A 20084-nucleotide genomic window follows, 5' to 3' on the forward strand; every position below is an offset into this window, starting at 1 on the left:
ATACACTGTTTTAACGTCTCCTTGCTTAGTGTCATATTAATGTGCCTGCCGTGGCTGGAGCTGTGAGCGTTTGGTCGCTAAGAAGGCTGTTAAGAGTGGGTCAGCTCGATCTTACAACTCCTTAGTGAAAGATCTTCTGAAGCTAAGAGCGATCTGGGAAATGCGTTTTTCTTTCACGGGAGGCTTAAGAGCGTTCTTAAGAAGCTCTTTGCGCTAAGAGCGATCTGGGAAACGTGGCCAATGACTGTTCTGTTGATGTCTGTTTTCCAATGTATTGTCCTGAAGCAAGTATACTCTATACAAACTGAATGGTAAAAGGACGTCATTTATATAGTGCTTTTCTAGCGACCACCCAACGCATTCATACACAGGTAACTGTGGCTACCATACAATGTGCCACCTGCTCATCAAATAAACAATCATGTGCACTCACACCCTGATGGCATAGCCAACGGGTTAAATTTGGGGTTCAGTATCCTGCCCAAGGACACTTTGACATGTAGAGTGCAAGGGCCACGGGTCAAACCGCCAACTTTGCGAATGGTAGACAACTAACTCAATACTTCTAACGGTACTGACCGAAGTCGGTTGGTACTACTGATTACCGATAAAGATTAATTCCATTTGTGCGCCGATACATGAGAGCACATCTGGGTGAGAACACCACATTTAGACAAGAAGTGAAATGCTGGGAAACGCCCCAAACTGGAAGTCAGCAACAGAGCTCTGCAGAGCTGCTGGTGCTGGTATCAGTACAAATGTGAACGGTACACAACCCTAACGCTCTCTCTCCTGAGTAACAGTTTTGTTTTTTATGTGAACTGAAACTGAACCTTTCAAATGTTTACTAGTAACAATGTGTATTTTTCCAATACTATAAATGCCAAAACTGAGGTAGATTTAGAAAATATAAGCAAAAAACAAAAACAAAACAGCATCCAAATCTATAATAGCGAGAATATGAAACAGCATCAAAATAACTTTTCATGTCTTGCCTTGATGTAAATTGAAAAAATTAATTTAGTGATGGGGTGAAATGTATCCAGGCACAAATATCATCACTGGGTAATAAATGAGATATATGGTCGGCTTACGTTAAGTGCACAACCCATCTATTAAATGGCCTCTGGGTGTGGAGGTATACAAACTGACTAGTAACTGAAAACGTTGCTTTGATCCCTGACATCAACAACACTGTGAACTGCAGCAGAGCAGTATAACATCTGTATTATGACCATACTCACTTGTTATGTCAAAGCACTCTTCATCGAGACACTAAACCCTGAACTAAAGCCTCCACCCTGCACTGCCATTGTCTCTGAGAAATACAAGCTTGTAGGGGGGCTTTGGTTATTGTTAGGGAGGATCTGTGGAATGACAAACAGCAGTTTATTATGAAGCACTGAGCCTCCAAGAAGTAGTCCTACTCGTGGCTTGCATTTATTAAATTACCCAGTGTTTTCTCTTATTTTGTGACTGACCAGCAGAGCAGCCCTGACTGTCCCATATTATTCTCTATGGAGTGTATTCTTGTTGACTCCATGCTGAGACTCTGATGCTTCACTTTGCACCTTTTACCTCTGAGACTAAACAACAAGATCCATCCAGTGAGAGCAATGGGAACTTTTCTAATTATTGCCGCAATTATAATCATGCGTGTGTCGCAGCAATGCCTCTCTGAGCTCTGTGGTCCCATTGCTAGCTGGAATGGCACACAGAGAGAAAATGCTAATCAACATCCCGGCCTCATCAACTTATTGGTGACTGGGGTTCAGCAAAAGAGCCTCTTCACTCCTTTCAAGGGTGGATGTAATCAGAAACAGCATCTATCCATATTTCCTTCCCAGGGGGAAAGGGAAGGTACAGAGTTCTGCAAACACACTTGCAGTAATTCCCCAGCATGGGAATACCATTTGGATTATAAATGGATTTAAGGAGTGAAGCCCTATGTGTTTGACTAGCCTCATCAAATAGAATGCTTGTATGATTGTCAATCATTGTAATTTCCCTGGTATTTTCTCTGAATCTCTGTCTTTTTCTCTCTGTGTGAATCCACTTGTCCACATGATTCCACTTTTCCAAGGCCAGCTCAAGATAGCACCTACAGTACATAATGGGTAGCATCATACACATCATACAGAAAAGTGGGCAAGATTCAGCACAACACATACATTAAACACACTGAGGTGCACTTTCCTACCTCCTCCCATTGGTGGATGTAGCGAATGAGTCTAGAGAGGCGCAGGAGTCGCAGCAAGCTGAGGATCTTAGTGAAGCGGACAATCCGCAAGGCGCGCGCCGTCTTGTAGAAATCAGAGTCGATGCGCGTCTCCACAATGAGGAAGATGTAGTCCACAGGGATGGAGGAGATGAAGTCTACCACAAACCAACTCCGCAAGTACTTGATCTTGATCTGTTGCGGATCCAGGATGATCTCCGTGTTGTCCTCCTTGACGATACCCGTCCTGAAGTTGAGGACCAGGTCCATGAGGAAGAAGGTGTCGGAGACCACGTTGAACACAATCCAGGGGGGCGTGTGCTCATCCTTGAAGAATGTGATGCCTACGGGGATGATGATGAGGTTGCCCACCATCAGCAGCAGCATGGTCAAGTCCCAGTAAAACCTTAATGGAGAGAGAAATGGAGAAAGGCAGAGATGGGACGGTTAAAGAGAGAATGCTGTAGTCAGAATATAATAAAATTCTCTAGCTGACTGTTGTTAACATCAGACAGAGGGCAACACTACAAGTCAGGCCAGACATAATATAAGTTTATCAGAAGTTGCTATATTCATTTTTTTATTTTAAAACTAACTACAGAACAGCCCCAGAATTAAGCTTCAGATCATGTTTGGTCACAAGAGAAAGAGAATGAACACAGCTACCAAAATAAGGATTTTACTTTATCACTAGTACAGATATTGACCCATTTTACTCGGATGACACTCATGCTTAAAAAAGTACAATATGCGTACCAGGTACTTGTTTCATCCGAGTATTTGCCTGAGCCCTAATATGTACATCACATTGCATTATACAGTGCATGCTGTAGAGCAGGAGTCTTCAACGTTTTTCAGGCCATGGGCCCCTTTACTGAAAGAGAAAGAGCAGGGACCCCCTACTACATAGATTGTATAAAACTGAGTTGCATATTAAACTGGTCCTAAAGTGCCATAAATAACCATATCAATTTATGGTGCATACAATACTAAGCTATTAAAATAATACTTGTGGCAGATTCATATGTTTATACATCATGCTTGTTATGGACAGGTGCTGTGCTGTGATTTGGTGTTAGCTAGCTAACATGATTGCTAGCTAACAGTTAGCAGGCTAGCATCAGTGTTGTATACTGTAAATTAAATGTTTTTGTTTGTTTTTTGTTGTTTCTTTTTTTTTTAAAAAGTGGCCAATTTGACTTTGCTGATAATTCGTTGAATTCATGTTAATGTGTATTTTCAGATATATCTTAATCTGGGGAGAAAAAAAAACAATAAAATTAAAATTTAAATTACCAAACAGTAATTTTTTTGGTCAATATGGGCCCTCTGTTTAAAACCCAGCTGTCTAGCAAAGCACATTACAAAGGAGAGCTTCTGTTTTGCCAAGACTTCAAAAAATAAGATGCAACAGGCACCAGGCCCCTTTCCAAAGCACACACTATCTATGTCTATTACAGTCATCCAACAAAATAAAAATGGTACAAACATAATCCATTTTCTATAAATCAAACTCTTAGACTCATTAATTTGTCCAAGTTAACATCAATGTCCTATTGTGACATTTATGTGTAACCTCTATAGTGTCAGGGCGTTCTCATGCACTGTTCATACGTTTCCTATGAAAAGCAGTGCAACAAAAATCATACATATCCCACGCAATCATGGTACCACGTAATAGTTTGTGTATAACCCACGCATTTGGTATGGCTTTGATCATGTGACCATTGCACTGACAGGAGTGAAGAAGGAAGCGGTCCCCGTAAGGAGGCAGGTTGGAGTGGATAATGGGTCACAAAACACACAACTTTCCCACAGGAGACCGGTCTTCGGAACCATGTGCACTTTGATTGAACTTCGGCTCATTTTACGGTACGTCGTCATCATGTTTCTCTTCCTAAACCTAACCTATGCAACATGTGCCTAAACCTAAAAGTTTAGCTAACCTACATAATTTTACTTTAAGTACATAACTTTATGCTGAATATGTAATGTCATTCATGGGGCGCTAACTTGTAGGATATCATACCAGCCATGGCTGGTATGAGAATACATTAAAAGTCTATATGATTAAATTTATCATGGTTGAATTATTATTAATTATTATGGTTTGCTAGTTATTATCATGTGTACACATATTGTAAAGGAACACAAGCACTTTAATTACACTTAAATTCATTTTATTTACATTCACAATGTTTGCTTTACTGTTTGTCTTTAAATTACTATACACTACGTTGACGTTGTTTGTCTGTATGAGCAGCTGGTGATGGGACCCACTGTGTGACTCATCACATGTCTGTTTTAACATCAGGGTCTTGTGGGTGTTGTGCATGTGTAGTGGAAGCAAGCATACACTACTAATATTAATAACCTATACATATGTAACCTCCCAACCATGCCAGACGGCAGCTTGACATGAAGCTATTTGTGTTGTGTACTGTAAATCACAACTCTAAGGTCAATGAGGGTGAACTGTTAATTACAAACTGTACTGTGACCTCGTCCGTCTTGCAGGCCTGAGAGTTTGGATATAAATAGCCCTCTCCTCTGGCTTTGTAATTGAATCCAGATTGGCTCTTTTGTGTTAAGGGTGATATATCTTGGATGCTCCATAGATCCACCATGAGGGGCGTTCTGTGAGGTGTGCTGGCCCACTGAGCTTGGATGAGTTACCCACCCACCTTTAACTTGGCCACACAGATCTGCCACGCAAAACCAATGTCAAGAGCAGGGCCATGAGGAAGAAAGGATACTACATATCTAACCAGGGTAGGATATCCATTTTTACTGCAAGCTGGCTAGTCTACAGCAAGTAATTACTGCCCTTTCACTTCCTTGTTGCAGCTGATGTCTATTGATTTCATGGTTGATTCACAGTGTGTTGAAGGAAATAACTCCCGGCTCTACAATGAACTGCTGCTCTACAGGATGACACAGCCTGTTCTAAAAAGTCCTCTGGCCCATGTCATGTCAAGTTGAGTAAAATTCTAGTCATCAGTACAGGTACATACCGTCTGCTTCAAAGAACAAAGCCACACAGATAAAGACAACCTGGCACATACCAGGTGTCTTCCATTTCTTTCCTCATGAGATTTTCTTGAGAGTCTTGTAGTTTTTCTTCGCTTCCCTGTGTTTGCTTTGTTGGATGATGTACCGTTTATCATTTTATTGATGATTAGTTAGATCTAAAATGGCTTTTTCTCTTCTAAGTCCTTTGAGACATGCTTGTGATGAAGTGCAAGGTACTGTTATACCTTGATATCCCCATTGATGCTACTACAATCACTGATGTTCCACGTTGCAATAAAAGAAACTTAAATGGAGCAGACCTGGGCACAGCTTTTTTTGTTGTTGTTGTATTTTCTTTCTGAGAGCGTGACTAAAAACCATTAGTGATGCATTATGGAAGCAAAACAGAAGACGATGATGGTCAACTCTGTGGACAGCCTTTACATCACTTGAATAAATAATTACTGTAAAATACTGCAGAATTACACACGCTGCTATGTGGCAGACACGTGTGTTGTAATGTGCTCAGGTTACATTTTACAAGAGCACGTCGTACTTAACACATCCATACATAAATATACAGTATACACAGACACACATCTCAGTTTCATGTCTACTGCACACACAGACCCATATGAGCACACACACACACTGAGGAAACAGTGACAGTAATTGGAATTCTTCAAAGTAAAAGGGTATCTACTGTTCCAGCTTGTTGTCAAGTGGAGTTATATTTAGACAGACCTTGCCACCACTGTGTGTGCTCATGTTAAGACTGAAAGCCCAAGAGGACAAGAAAAACTTCAAAGGAGGAAACGCAAACATAGGTAATGACAATTGTTGTTCATATTGCCATGTTCCTTAATATTATAAATACTAGATAGCCTGTCAATTTGTTGCATCCCTCAGGCTCCGCTGCTTACTAATAGGATGTAAGTGTGCTCCCAGCGTTTGACAGGGTCTATCAGAGATGAATTAAGATAATCTGTTTCTCTCAGTAACAGCTGCAAATCCTTGCCTTTGTTTTGCTATTTGTATCATCTGCGATGACTCAACCGCACATAGTACGTCTTTTCACATTTAAAGGACAGTGTCAGTGTTCTTGCATTTCTGCAGCTTTTTTTTCTATGAATCACAGAATACTATCACAAATAGTAACAATTTTCAGAGGCATAGCATATAATTAAGGCTCCAGGCTGACACAGGTTTTTATTTAGTTCACTATAGTAAAAATCAGAGCCTTCTTGAGTGAGGTAACTTATTTGTTGTCACTTTAGCCCCTTTTACACTGCCAGATTTTCCATGAATGTTGGGCTGTTTTGCCGGCAAGCTGCGAGCGTTTAGACACAAAGAGCCAGATTGGTTGATCCGAGGTGCCCAATTTTCCACCTCGTAGGGTAGTCATATTGGTGGAACCCTTTTAGTTTTGAAAGACAGAGGTGGCCCTCCGCAACGGGAAACGCAAACCTGAAAGACACTGTAAAGATGAGCAACTGAGGAGACAAGGAATTGCGCGCCCTCCTTGCCCTCGCAAACAAAGAGGCCATTAACTGAAAGATGACAAGGACGATGAAGAACGGGCCAACTTATGAGAGAATCGCCGAAGGACTGACTAGCTGCGGCTTCCCTCCCACATCACTGTTTACGTCACACACTGAGCTACACGTTTTGATACTTGCTCACGCCCCCCATTGCCCCGAAAAAGGCGCACTCTGTATAAACAAAAGTAAGTAGGTGGCATTTTGCCACACTCCCCAATTTTGTTTTTATACTGCCAATGCTGAAAGAAGGCTGATTGGGCTTTCCTGCAAATCTGCACAATTCCCGTTTAAAAAGGGCTATAGTGTGGCAACTGTAACCTAACAAAAGTACCATGTAAAACCAATGCCAATGCAAGTAACTGCATACATATGATGCTTCTTACACATTATATGGAATCCCTTGATTAATGGTAATTTTAAATATATGTGTTTCACAGCAAATGGTTAAATTATATATAAAAAAACAAACAGATTTTTTCATTTAAAGTTCCAGAGGTTGCTGTTTGTAAACAGTTTCACCAGTGAAAGTGAAAGCCAACTGAAGACTTGCTATAGATAGAAGAGGGATCCCTCCTCAGTTGGTTTCTACCGTTTTTTAACGGTACACCACACACTGGGGTTATAAGTGATGATTTAGAGCGATGACATCTGTATGAGTCCATACATTGTTCATTAGAAAAACCCTGCATAGTATAGACTACCTTTAATATACTATTTAAAGTGATATTTCATGGTTGGCACATGTAGAAACAAGTTGCAATAGCATAACACCATGACTAAGAGTCTTCAGCCATGCTAGTGGTTCTATAGATTTGCTAGGTGCTTTGAGCTGCTCATATTAAGCAGGTATGTTTACCACGTTCACCATCCTATCTTAGCATGTTAGCACTGTAACATTTACTAATTAGCACAAAGCACGGTTCCAGCTGAGGTTGACGGGCATGTACTTCATCATGCAGGTATTCGGTCATAAACCACAGTATTAGACAAATGGACTTTGACTTGATTAAGCAGAAAAAGTGGCATTGCCATCCCGAGAGCCATACAGTAGCTGGGCTAATAAAAATAAATGTGCTCTGAACTGAACAGCTGGGTATTTGTCAGCACCAGGAAAAAACAGCACAAGCCACAGAGGTGGGGGTTTGACAAAAATCCAACCTTACAGAAAAATCTCAGCCAGCCCTTTGACAGTGCTGTATGAATGACAGTGAGGAAACGGAGTGAGAGAAATAGAAAAGTAGTGCCAGAGGAGAGCTCCTCAACATCTTTGCAGAAAGAACAACAAAACAGAATGCAGTTTAAGACCTCTGGACGTCATTCTGGCAGAACACAGCGACTGCTGCCACCTGTTTGAGTAAGCCTGACTTGTTATAGGAGTGTGGGGATTGTTAAGATTAACAGCAGCTGCTGTACTGTACCCTCACTGTGGAAATGCGTCTCTCTAAATATGAAGGGAAAATCATATTCCAACAGAAAAAGAGAGAAAACAAATCAGAGCATGGTATTTTTGTTTTTCTAAATAAACCAATTTCCTGGTGGAAAACATCCAGTGGCTTTCAGTCAGATAGTGTTTGAGGACACTTCTAGGGTAAATGTTTTTGTGACTGACCCACTACAATGTTTTGGGATAAGGAAATTGCTCAGTGTGCAGAATTTCAAAGAGCTGTGTAGAAATCCCTCTGAGTGTTTTTATATGTACACACAGACTGTGGTTTGACATGCACATGTTTGCGTGTGTGTGTGTGTGTGTGTGTGTGTGTGTGTGCATGAATGTGTGGAGTAAATGCACATGATTTCTCCTTTTCACTCTTGCGGTTGCCTCCTAATGGAGGTCAGGCCACCTAAACATAGCAGGGATCCATTTACTGTGTTTTATTATTCACTGGGACCCTGACATAGAAGAACATAGTTCTATAAATACAGTTGGGCGAGTGCAGGATGTTAGGCGGACATTTCAAAGGCATTAAACAATCTTATATCTCTGCGAGCATCCCAAATCACTGACTCACGCTGTGTGGTGGTGTACCACCTGTCTTGAAATAAAATGAAAGCAAAATGCAGCAACCTAGCAGTGGTGATGTGAAGGTGATATTCCCAGGTGTTACAGGAGATAGAAACTGTTTTATTTCCTTAGATAAGTACACATCAAAAGCTGAACTGGCAATGTGGTGAACCAGAAATATATTGTAAAAAGTCCAGTTTATGTTTACTAATGCTCTTAAAGCAATTAAATATTTTAAGAACAAGATGGAAACTGCTGATGCCCTAACTTTTTTTTTTTTTTTTTTTGGATGGATCAATCTTTTCGACATGTGACAAATTCCTTCTAACACAATCTATAGAAAAAATGTTGCCAGAGCTTGTATGTGTGTTCATATAATTATGTGACCACCAGGGAATATTCGAGCTGTTCACACCACAAGGAAGTAGACTAAAAAAATGAGGCCTAGCATAGCAGAAACATACTGAAAACACAGAGGAAAAGAGGCAGCAGAATAGCTCACACCTAACTTGTTGTGGTGCTGAGAGTTCAGTGTACTGATGATGGGAGCCCTGACATTTTGCTGTCTGTAGGGATGGAGCCACAGCCCACTCTGCTCTCCGGTGGGGTGACCAGGGACAGCAGGAACATGTTGTCACCCTCAGAGTGCATCTGACTACACGATAAGCCTCTCTCATTCTCCTCACCCTGCCAGCCAGGCTACCTGAAAGGGACTGAGAGCCACCACAAACAGCCTGAGATGGACACACACGTACCTTTCAGAGTACCCTATATTTAAATTGAGGGGGCATGGGGAATGCAATAATGGGGTATATATAGCACTGCATATATATATATATATATATATATATATATATATTCCTGCATGCATGTGTGCAGTTGTTTTTATTGTCCTTGTAGAGATGTCTGTCGATCTGTTGGCTGCCATGCTGTGAGAGTGATGGCATAGCATGCAGATCATCTGTCATGTCAGGTACAAGTGGCAGACAGCATTTAACAGTGCCTCCCTTTATTCCGCAGCACACTGACTGAATGGGAACAGCAGAAGGACAGTGGGTGCTCCCAGACGGCACTTCCACGAGGACACCAACATTGTGTGCACTGTAATGTGATTTGGGCTGATTTAATGATTAGAATGAACTGAAATGTTTGTTTTTGCATGTATGTGTGTGTGTGTGTATGTGTGTGTGTGTGTGTGTGTGTGTGTGTGTGTGTGTGTGTGTGTGTGTGTGTGTGTGCGCGCCTGAGAATTCTGACACACTGACACTGTCTCAGAAAATATCAGTACCATGGCATACAGTATTACAAAAATATTCATATTATTGCCACTTATAATGAGCCTATAATGACTGTAATGATGGAATGAAAAACTAAACTAAACAATTTCTTTTGTAATTGAAACTTGAAATCATTTTTCAAAATTAAAGTATGTGTAAAAAGTCTTACAAGCAGTTGAGGAGCAAAAGAGATGTGCACATGTGCAGGTGAGATTCTCCATGCAGTTGCATTTTTAAATACTGTGGACATGCAAATATATACGGTATGATAACTGTCAATTTCCATATCATGGAATATAGTTCATGGTATACCACTGCAACCCTACTACATGCAGTTCTCATGTTTTCAATATCTGAATCTAAACTCCATTGGCAGGAGACAGGACATGAGCTAAGAGTTAAAGTCCCAAGATTTATACACCTAACCAACCAGTCTCTAAAATTTCTTTTTTTAATGGCAATAAAACAATGTGCTTGTTTTACTGCTAGCAGGAAAATGTAACCACTAGTTGCTGAAACTGAACAATGAGGACAGTCCTCTTTAACTTTGTCTGAAATGTAACCTGGTGTCTCTTAAAGCTGTTTTCTTTATCTGCAGGAGGTGGTCTATGGCTTAACTGCTAGTTGGCCTTCATTGTAGAAACCACTTAGATCAGGATGTATCAGATGACTGAGTTTAACCTGACGCCCACATCATTTAACCCTGATTTGAGGGCACAGAATCTAAATCTGCATTTGAGAGAAGCATCTACGTACTGCTCAGCTCATTTCAGCATTGTAATGCATGATGTCTTTGCCCATGTATAATGTTTTATAGGCTACTCTAATGTTATGTTCCATAGTTTAATTTGAAATGTGTCCATAATATTTAAAGCCAGAGTGAGGGTAATTTATTACTTAATTTTATCACTTTACTGTTTGAGGCTAACTCCCAGAGCTGGATTTTAGCTACTAATAGCTTTTGTAGCACCAATTTAACTGAACCTGTTGTAAATTGCTGTTAAACTTAAATGATAACTGATGGAGCAACAGCCCCATTAAGTCCACTGCCAGTTTTTAATGAATAAATGAGAAGGATTGAATGAAAATTAAGCATGAAAGGCTCTTGTGGGAAAGAAAGCTACACTTAGCCACAGGGAGAGGTAATCTATGATAGAGCTTGTCACACTGAACACAAGAACAACATCTGTAACAACAAAAAAATGTCTGCGTATTAAGGAGCAGCCCATTGGTTTTAAACAAGCCAGTTGGCAAACACAGTAAGATTTAAGTGTCTAGGAGAAAAAAAATTCAGGTTAAAAGGGTTAATCCTATTTTTGTTGTCACCCGCTCCAATGAACTGTCATAACGGCGCTGTCTTTGCCGAGCACAGCCAGCAGGCACACTGCAAGCACATCACTGACACTGGGGCTGTGCAGTCGCAGGTGGCTATATTTAGGTGAGGCACGCCGTTTTATCAAACCTAGACTAAGAAGATTTCATCAGAGGTAGAGGCAAATCTCCCCAACCTTAGGCTATGAGAAAACAGAGGGATTTACTAAATACCTACACAGAGGAGAGGTAAAAATCAACTGAAAGGAGTCAACCTTACCTAACGTTGCTAAAAGAAATCCATAAATAAGATTACAAGTAGTTCTGTGGTAGGACATGAAGGTACGGGTTTTTCATTCACCTCCAAAGCTCTGTCTAGGACTGTTATTCAACATAGGCAAGAGAAAGACAATGCTAAAGACAATGTCACATCTACTGCCGTAGAACATTTTCCAACAGATAGAGGTCTCTCTCCCTAAAAGGTAAGGACTGACTAATGTGCAAGGAGACACACAACCACCAAAATTCAAAACACAAGGATGAAGCCTGCCATAACTCTGGAACTGATCAACAGGTCTTTTGCATGAGAGAATAACAACAACAAAGTTACTAGCTTTAACATGTTAATAGCAGGAAAAGCAGCCCATATTAATTATTATTATTTATAATCGACTGAAAAAGAGAATGCAGGTTTTTGATCTGTAGGTCAAACAGCATCTCACATATATATGATCAAAAATGATGTCCTCTCCTCCCTCTGTCTGCCTGTGGGTCACTTGATGAATTATATCCCTCATAATAGTTAATAATAGTTGATGAATTGTTTGTAGTATGATGACTGTACTGTTGGCTTTGTATTTAAAATGATAAATATCAAGGGCGTAGGTTTTGTTTCAGCATGAGACAGGAAGATTTTGAGCATTATCTTAATTTCCTGCATTCTGGGTATTTTGGGTGCATCAATTTTTGCCTTTTTTGCATCAATTTAATGTGGAACTGTCTTTAATTATATCAAAATAAAAGTCCTCTGCTACTTTCATATTTGTTTTTAGAGGGGGGACAAATGCACATGTTCTAAATATTGAGGGGTGTGTGTCCCCTGCATCCCCCTTGACATCTACACCTATGATAAACATACAGACTCGGTATTGCTGCAAGTCTTCTCATTTGATCAGGGTGCTTTTACAAAAAAACAGCACGCACCTTCAATGATGATTCCATATTACTGGCTTAAAGGGAATTTAAACCATTCAGCAGCGAAATGATTTCTGAGTTACTCGTTTCTTTCCACTGAATCCTCATTCACATTCAGAGCTGTCTGTGGGCAGTGATTCAGAGGTCTGGAACCAGACAAACCATCTTTTGGAAAACTCTCTAAATGCCACAGCATCCGTCCCAGACACTCAAGAAAATGCCCCAGATCCACTTATTGAAATAAGTCCAGCCTAAACTGGCTCTGATGTTTGAACAGCTCAGAAGTGTGCACTTAAGCACTCTGACTAAATCATGAAATCACCAAAGCCACTTTGCAAACTGACCAGATGTAATCAGCAAGCCCACTGAGGAGAATGCTCTGAAGTAGCCAAGTCTGTCCCCTTTTTATACCAGCAAGATTTTATTTTATTTTTTCCTCGTGGGCTGTTTCTGGAGAGGCCCTCCTTGGCGCCACTAGAGGCTACTCAGTATCCCTGTCCTTGTCTCTGCAGCCCCGCAGAGTCCTTCACAGCTTCCCAGAGCGCGACCTGCTACCTATCTGCTCAGAGGAACAAAAACTGTACACAGGCAGTCTGCGCTCAGCAAATAAATATGCCCTCTGTGGGGAAAATATGGAGACAGTGAGTGGCAGGGCTGTACTGTAAAAGACTCGGAGAGGATGCAAAGCTTTCCAGCGTGCACTTATCCCACTAGCATGTGCCTGTATCTGCACTCCAGCTTTGTGGACTGTCATCCAGCCAATAATTGCATCTGTGTTTTATCATGATGCCTTGTTATCTCCCACAAGGTCCTTAGGGTCATGTCAAAGGGGTCCCCTGTCAGCCAGCCACAGAGTGTGGTGGAGGAAACACTGGCCAGTGCCTCCCATCTGAACAAAGACCCCTCCCCCCGCCAACCTGCTGCTGGTGATCAGGAGAGAGCCAGAGAGAGGGATGGAGCAATGGGCTTTCTCTTAACATAGATGAAGTGCTAAGATAATGTAATGTCTATAATACCAGGGGCTGGTCACACTGTACACCATCACCTCATGCCCTTGCTCTGGGCTGCACCAGTACTGGGCCATTATCTTCACCACTTCAGGTGCTGCAATCAGCAAATGGAGCAGCCACAATGAAAGTCTTTTCTATCCATCTCCAAAACAGTGATCTGAGGTCAAAGGGTGACAAGGAGAGAAGGGACACGTAAAGGAGAAATAAGGGGAGAGAAAATGTGGAAAAAGCGAGCGAAAATGAGACTCTGTGCAACATATCTGGACAAAAGGACAGGGACAACTGAGAGAGAGGGAGTGCATGAGGAGAGATCCATGTGAGAACGGTTGTCTGAAAATAGGGGTCATCGCTTTTCTTTCCACGCCGTTGTTTTGAGCAACATTACACAAAAGTAGAGGTGAATAAAACCAAAATTAATACAGCTTAAAAGCTGATGGAAAAGCCTCGCTAAGAAGACACTCGGAGCATGAAATGAAATCAAATCAGAGAGGAGATGCAGTTTAGCTGATTTTTGCTGGTCTGCGTGAGTAAGCAAAAGCGAAGGCTTATCTGCCTGTTAAACCAAACAGGGCAGGATTTATCATGTTTATTTGTTAGCTCTATAATTTCTCGATTGTACATGCTAAACAGGGTCAGGGTTGGATTTATATACACCAGCTTTGCTGCTGCCTCCCTGTTCAATCAAACACTTGTTACAACCAAAACTGGTGTGGGGGAAAAGAGGACATGCTATCGACTATGGAGATGGTGAAGATAAATCAGGAGTCCCCCCCCCCCCGCCATAGCAGGGGAGAGGGAACAATTTGTCTCTCACCACTGCATGTCTCATAATCCAGCCATTTGTCTGAGTCTTCTAGACACCCAGCGTGTGGCGGGGCCAGGCCAAACACATTGATCCAGGGAAGTATTTCCTGTGAATCACGCCAGCCACACACAGAGTTCTGTATTCAGCGCACTGGACTCTGGTCCTCTCTGAGTGGATACCCCACTGTTTCCAAAGCGCGTTAGCCTTCTATACATTCTTACAGAGTACACCTGGAGAGGTCTTCTGAGGAAATGCCATACTCCTCCCATGTCTGCTCTGCACGGCTGGAGAGAGCCATATTAGCATTGGAATAATGGAAAGAAAAAGAGCAAGATGATCAGCGGAATAATGAAATGTAATGACAGTCTTGGAAGAATGCCATCTCTGTTACGTGACACATGGTTGTCCACCTGAGTCGCCTGCAGGTGGAACTGATTATTGTTTCTGGCACATTCTGCTAATTGACTATGAACTTAAAAGGACTTTGTAACTTTGTAATGGTGAGTGTCTAACATTAAATTTAATGTGCTTTTTAATATGGTGTTTCTCAAATTGTGTCCACCCCCTGGAGCACCGTATCAGTGCCAGTTTGACATCTTGGCCATTTCCTATCCAGGCTGATAGGAAAAAAAGAAATCCAATTTCGGAGAGACAGGGGGTGTGAGAATCCACCTGGGACACAGGCAGGGCTGAAAAGGTCAGCCTGTATGTACTAGATATAGCAGAATCTGCGCGAGGAGGAATGAAGGCTGGCTACAGCGTGTATGCAGTGGTCAACAAAAGACAAGTTGAGATTTGGTTAATGTACTAAACAAACTATGCATAAACACATGGGGTATTTTGGGGAGGACTTTAACACTAAGCAGTCTTTCAGCACACTTTTCTCCAGCTGAAGGACAAATCAGGGTCAAAATAAAGTTTGCAATTAACTCCTGGGTTTATTTCAACCTGCATGTGGTGCAAAGGGATAGACTTCCATATATCAGAGCGTTTTGTGTCTCAGGTCAATAACAGTGGTGAAGTGAGCTGCCTTATAACGTGAGTGTTTGTGTTTCAGACCCTTGTTGAATTGTTAAAACCAGGAAACCTCAGCCATCAGGCTCCAAACTAGGTATGAAAAGAAACCAAGGAAAGCAGCTGCAAATAGTGCTGGATGATGTTGTAAGATTGACTATTGGTGCTTTCACAAAATATTTACATAATGAGATTTTTGATAAATAATCATAACAGCTAGTACAGTCTGGTAAGTTCAGAAAATTATATCACTTTACTATAATGCAGCCTGTAAAACCAGGAAAAGAAAGCACGTACGACATAATGATATCCAAAAGCTAAGACAATGTCTCATCTCATGTCATGATATTGATATATTAAAGGATAACTTATTTTTCAACCTGGGCCCTATTTCCCCATGTGTATGTGTGCGTATGATTCATAGGTACAACTCGTTCTAAAATTGGTTCAGTATTGAGGGAGGCGGATGCAGCCGGCAGCCGCGAAACGAGCTAAAATGGTAACGGGGGCAAATGCGTCCCGTATAAGTTTGCGCATTAAAAGTGCTTTTTTTCGCCACTGACCGGTTCAGATCACCAGTGCTATCTCTGTAAATAGCATACTAAGCGTTTCCCTGACCCTCCACCTCCTCCCGGCTGTGATGTCATCTCGCGAGAGCTTTGCTATATCTATTATTGTATTGTCCGAGTCAGAGTCATATGTATGTGTCTCAAGGTGTAGGTATAACTGACTGGTAGTTCTTCCCTTAACTGTGATCTTTATCAATAAATTAATTGATTTAATTATTAATAAAATAACAAACTACCAGGTGGTTTTGTAACAGTATTATCAGTATAGTAAAAATTTACATTTTGGGAGAAAAGCTGAAAAAAAGCTAAATTTCTAAATACTTTATACCTGATGCTGCCTATTCAAATATCGGAGCCTGCACTTCCCAGAGGAAGTTGTGACGTGACTGAATTCGATTCCAAAGGTAACCAGTGTCATGTTAGATTTCCCACATTTATAACAAACCAAAGTTCAAAATTGGTTCAGCATTAAGCAAGTTACAGTCAATTTTGTAGAATGAAATACACATACTTCACAATACACATAACAGCAGATCTGGTCAGCTACGGTGGATGCACAGATGCACGTCAAATCACAAACATGGTTTATATGTTTATATGTCTATAACGCTTTTCCGATAAATGCTGTGGGAGTGCAGGTGCCTAGGTGCCAAGTTCTCCTGATTACTACGACAGCACAGTATTTCACTAAATGACGCAATCCACGGTGGAGCTAACGTCAGCCATGCTGATCTTAAATGTGACTGCTGGCACCACCTTATGCAGTGTCAGAACTGTTTAAACGCTCTGAACAATAAAACACATCATCTTCGTAGCATTTGTGTTGTTTCCATATTACGTCTCAAAAGCTCATGAACACACCAAAGTTGGAAGAACGTCTTCCCAACTCAGGAAATGGGACCATCCAAGGAGCACATGGATGCACCAGTTGTACGACAAAACACATTACTGCAAACCATCAGGGTGAGCCAATCAGAGGCAGAGTAAGGCAGAGTGATGCGGGTCAGGACAGGGACAGGTGAAGTCAACAAGGAGCAAGTGTCACTCCATTGTATAACCATTTAACACCTCTCTTTTCCAATCCAGTTGTAGACTAGCCGAAGCACAATGCATGAAGAATACAGAAAGGTCAACAGAGGTCTTGGTCATTCTTATGCCAAACACAAAGCACTTCAAATGTGACTTGACTGTAAGGCAATAATTTGTTTTTAAGAAGTACACATTTTCTCCATCAACCACTCTGAGATTTTAAGATAAGTGAAACTGACATATTTACTTCTGGTCAGTGTGACAATAATCACATCCGTCCGGTGTCAAGAGAAATAAATTTGACACTGCAATGTGCTAAAAGAGGAAAAACTCTCGGCTGACTAGTCTTGTGTATCCACCTGGTGAGATTATAAATTGATGTTGCAGTGCAGAGGATGGTGGTGCGGGAAGGACACACGACATTACATTTGTCAGGTGACCAAAATACATCAACCAGCTGTGTGACGGCACTTAACAGTAAATGCTTCCAGCAGGCTTTCCCATTTTCAAAATGTATATGATGTCCAATCAATCAATATAATCTCACCTCGAGATTACATCACTTTGCCAAGGTTAAACTCAGCTCTCTGCCTAATACGTCAAGCTGAATTAAATGACATATCAGGATGGGGGAAAAAAACACTGACATACAAAAAAAAAAAAAAAAGGCCATTCTCTTACAGTTGTGATCTCGTGTCCTGATTTCACACTCCCACACAAGTGTGCCTGGCGAGGTCACACGGTAGCGTTCAATCATTCTGCCACTATGACAGGCAACCTTCCACCCACCAGCCACGCACATCATCCCTGGGCTCCCTCCATTAAATAAATTGTGCTGTAATAATCTCTTGGCTTCTAATATTCGTGGATGAGCACAGCAGCCTATTTTGATTACCCCACTTTCAGGCCCAGCCAGAACCATCTGTAATCCCCATGTTTTACCCTCACTAAATTAAAGGAGGAATTATTTAATGGAGACCGAAAGGAATAGAGTGTCATTCATCCTATGTAGTGTCAAAAGACTTTTTTCTCCACCTTCCCATGCAGATTAGCACTACAGTATGAGACATCACACACACCAACACTCTACAGTCTGGACTCAAATGTTTCATTTAAACATTTTGATCTGGTATGGACCTTTCAATCATGGTCATTAAAAGATGCTGCCAAAAAAATGTTTAAATGGGGCGCTGAATGTCCAAGCTTTACATTCCTCTACTGCATCTCCAGCACCTCACCTTGACCTTTGTGTAACTCTCACCCAGACTAAGACTCCTGCCACCGACACAACAGGGGGAATCACCCTTGCTGCAGCCGTGTTCGTTTCTCCATCTCATTTTTCAATAAATCCACCGATGGCCAAGCTCGAGGCCCCACGAGACCCAAACAAATCAATAGCAAAACATACTCTCAAATCAACCGTAATCAACCTGACTGAAACTGAGAATGCTGTTATTAAATCTGATCCCATACGCTCACAAACATAATACACACAGACACACATATACACACGCGCACACTCCGGTACAGTGAGACTACTGTATCTTGGATAAAAAGCCTGAAGCTGTTAGTGGCTGCTAATGCACGATAAGGACTGCACAGCTAAGGTGCACAATCTGTGCAGTATTCAAATATCTCAAAATTCATCAAGGGAATAATAACCATGGGATTTATTTCCCCCCAATTCCCCACAAAATACAGTCTAAGTACAGGTAACACAGGTAAGAAAAGGCTCAGTGTACTCGCTAAAAGGGAATAATACCTTTTAGCGAGTACACTGAGCCTTTTCTTACCATTTTAGTCTTTGAGATATGCAAATGTGCAAAAGTCATAAAAGCTATGCTACTGTGAGAAGCTGTCCAAAAAACATTTTTCTATTTGGGCTAATGAAGGATAAAACAAAATGCCATGACTCACTGTAGCAAAAGAATGCAACATTAAATGAGTTAAATTAAAAGGTAAACACTTTCAGGAACACAGTGCACATTTTCATTTAGTCAACACTTTGCCAAAAAGTTACTTCCCTTTGACTATATCACAGCCTTAATGTGCACAACGGTGACTACATCTGCTCTACTTTTCTTTAATGTATTCTCTGCACAAAAAAAATAAATATATAACAGAAGCAAAATTGTAAGATGTCTTTTCAGAGGATTTATTTTTGCCACTGTCTAGGTAAGTGTCTTCTGGGAAACAGAACTGGATGTGCGGGTGGAATAAAAGGCTGTTGAAAAAGTGGACTTTGCAGAGGGGATGGAAGGATTCGCCTGACTGTTGCAAAGGGATTTAACTGATTGACAGAAACTGCAGGACAGCCGACCCCCCTTTCTGATAGTGTTGGCAACACGGTTCTAAAAGGGAAAATGGGGGATTAATAGAGCCTTCAGTGCAAAAAAAAAAAAAAAAAAGTTTGAATGTGCGACACCTTCTTTTCTATCTCTCCAGGGAAATGTGGAAGACTTTCCAACAGATGTGTCCTCTGGGCTCTGAATCACAAGATAATTAAAAGGCACTTGACGATCAGAGGGCTGCATTCTAATATTGCGTCTCCAACTCGGCACAATGCTGCTGCATTGATAGAATCTACTCAAAGGGCTCAATGCAAACAGGTAAAAAAAATATCATCACCTGGTTTTTATCATGCACAAATAGAGGATCCATTGTGTGAGAAGGGTATCATTTTGTCAATCAAGCACTGAAATATTCTATTTTCTTCAAAAGGGGCAATAAGCATTATACGACTTTTATCAATCTCTGTTTATGACCAAGGACATGCGGCATTGATAGGACTCTGCGCAGCTTATGGTACAGCAGCATCTAAATAACAAACGGAAAGTCACATTTTCCTGACAGACAAGTAAGCCGACCGAGCAGAGCGGATATCCAACAGAAACATCCAGTTAGGAGCAGGGCAGAGGGGGCAGTAATCTCAGCACCAATCATATGTATTGCTCAACAATCCTTTCAAACCCACGCAGATATTTCATGGTCAGCATATGTGTGAGAGGACAGTAATAAATGTCCTTATTTAAAAGACTCTGTGAGAATTGATGATTTTGTAAGAATGCTTGTCTCTGTTTTTTTTTTTCGGGTTGAAGATGT

General features: G+C 41.2%; 1 protein-coding gene across 1 annotated transcript in view; it reads right to left on the reverse strand.

The window, feature by feature from the left end:
* Positions 1-20084, reverse strand: part of hcn4 (hyperpolarization activated cyclic nucleotide-gated potassium channel 4) — an 83462-nt gene that overhangs the window by 58688 nt on the left and 4690 nt on the right. Inside the window, exon 2 of the mRNA XM_050045683.1 lies at positions 2201-2624. Within this exon, the coding sequence (XP_049901640.1) occupies positions 2201-2624 (424 nt within the window). The remainder of the gene's footprint in view (positions 1-2200; positions 2625-20084) is intronic.

The sequence above is a fragment of the Epinephelus moara genome, chromosome 1 (genome assembly GCF_006386435.1).
Source record: "Epinephelus moara isolate mb chromosome 1, YSFRI_EMoa_1.0, whole genome shotgun sequence".
Lineage (NCBI taxonomy): Eukaryota > Metazoa > Chordata > Actinopteri > Perciformes > Serranidae > Epinephelus > Epinephelus moara.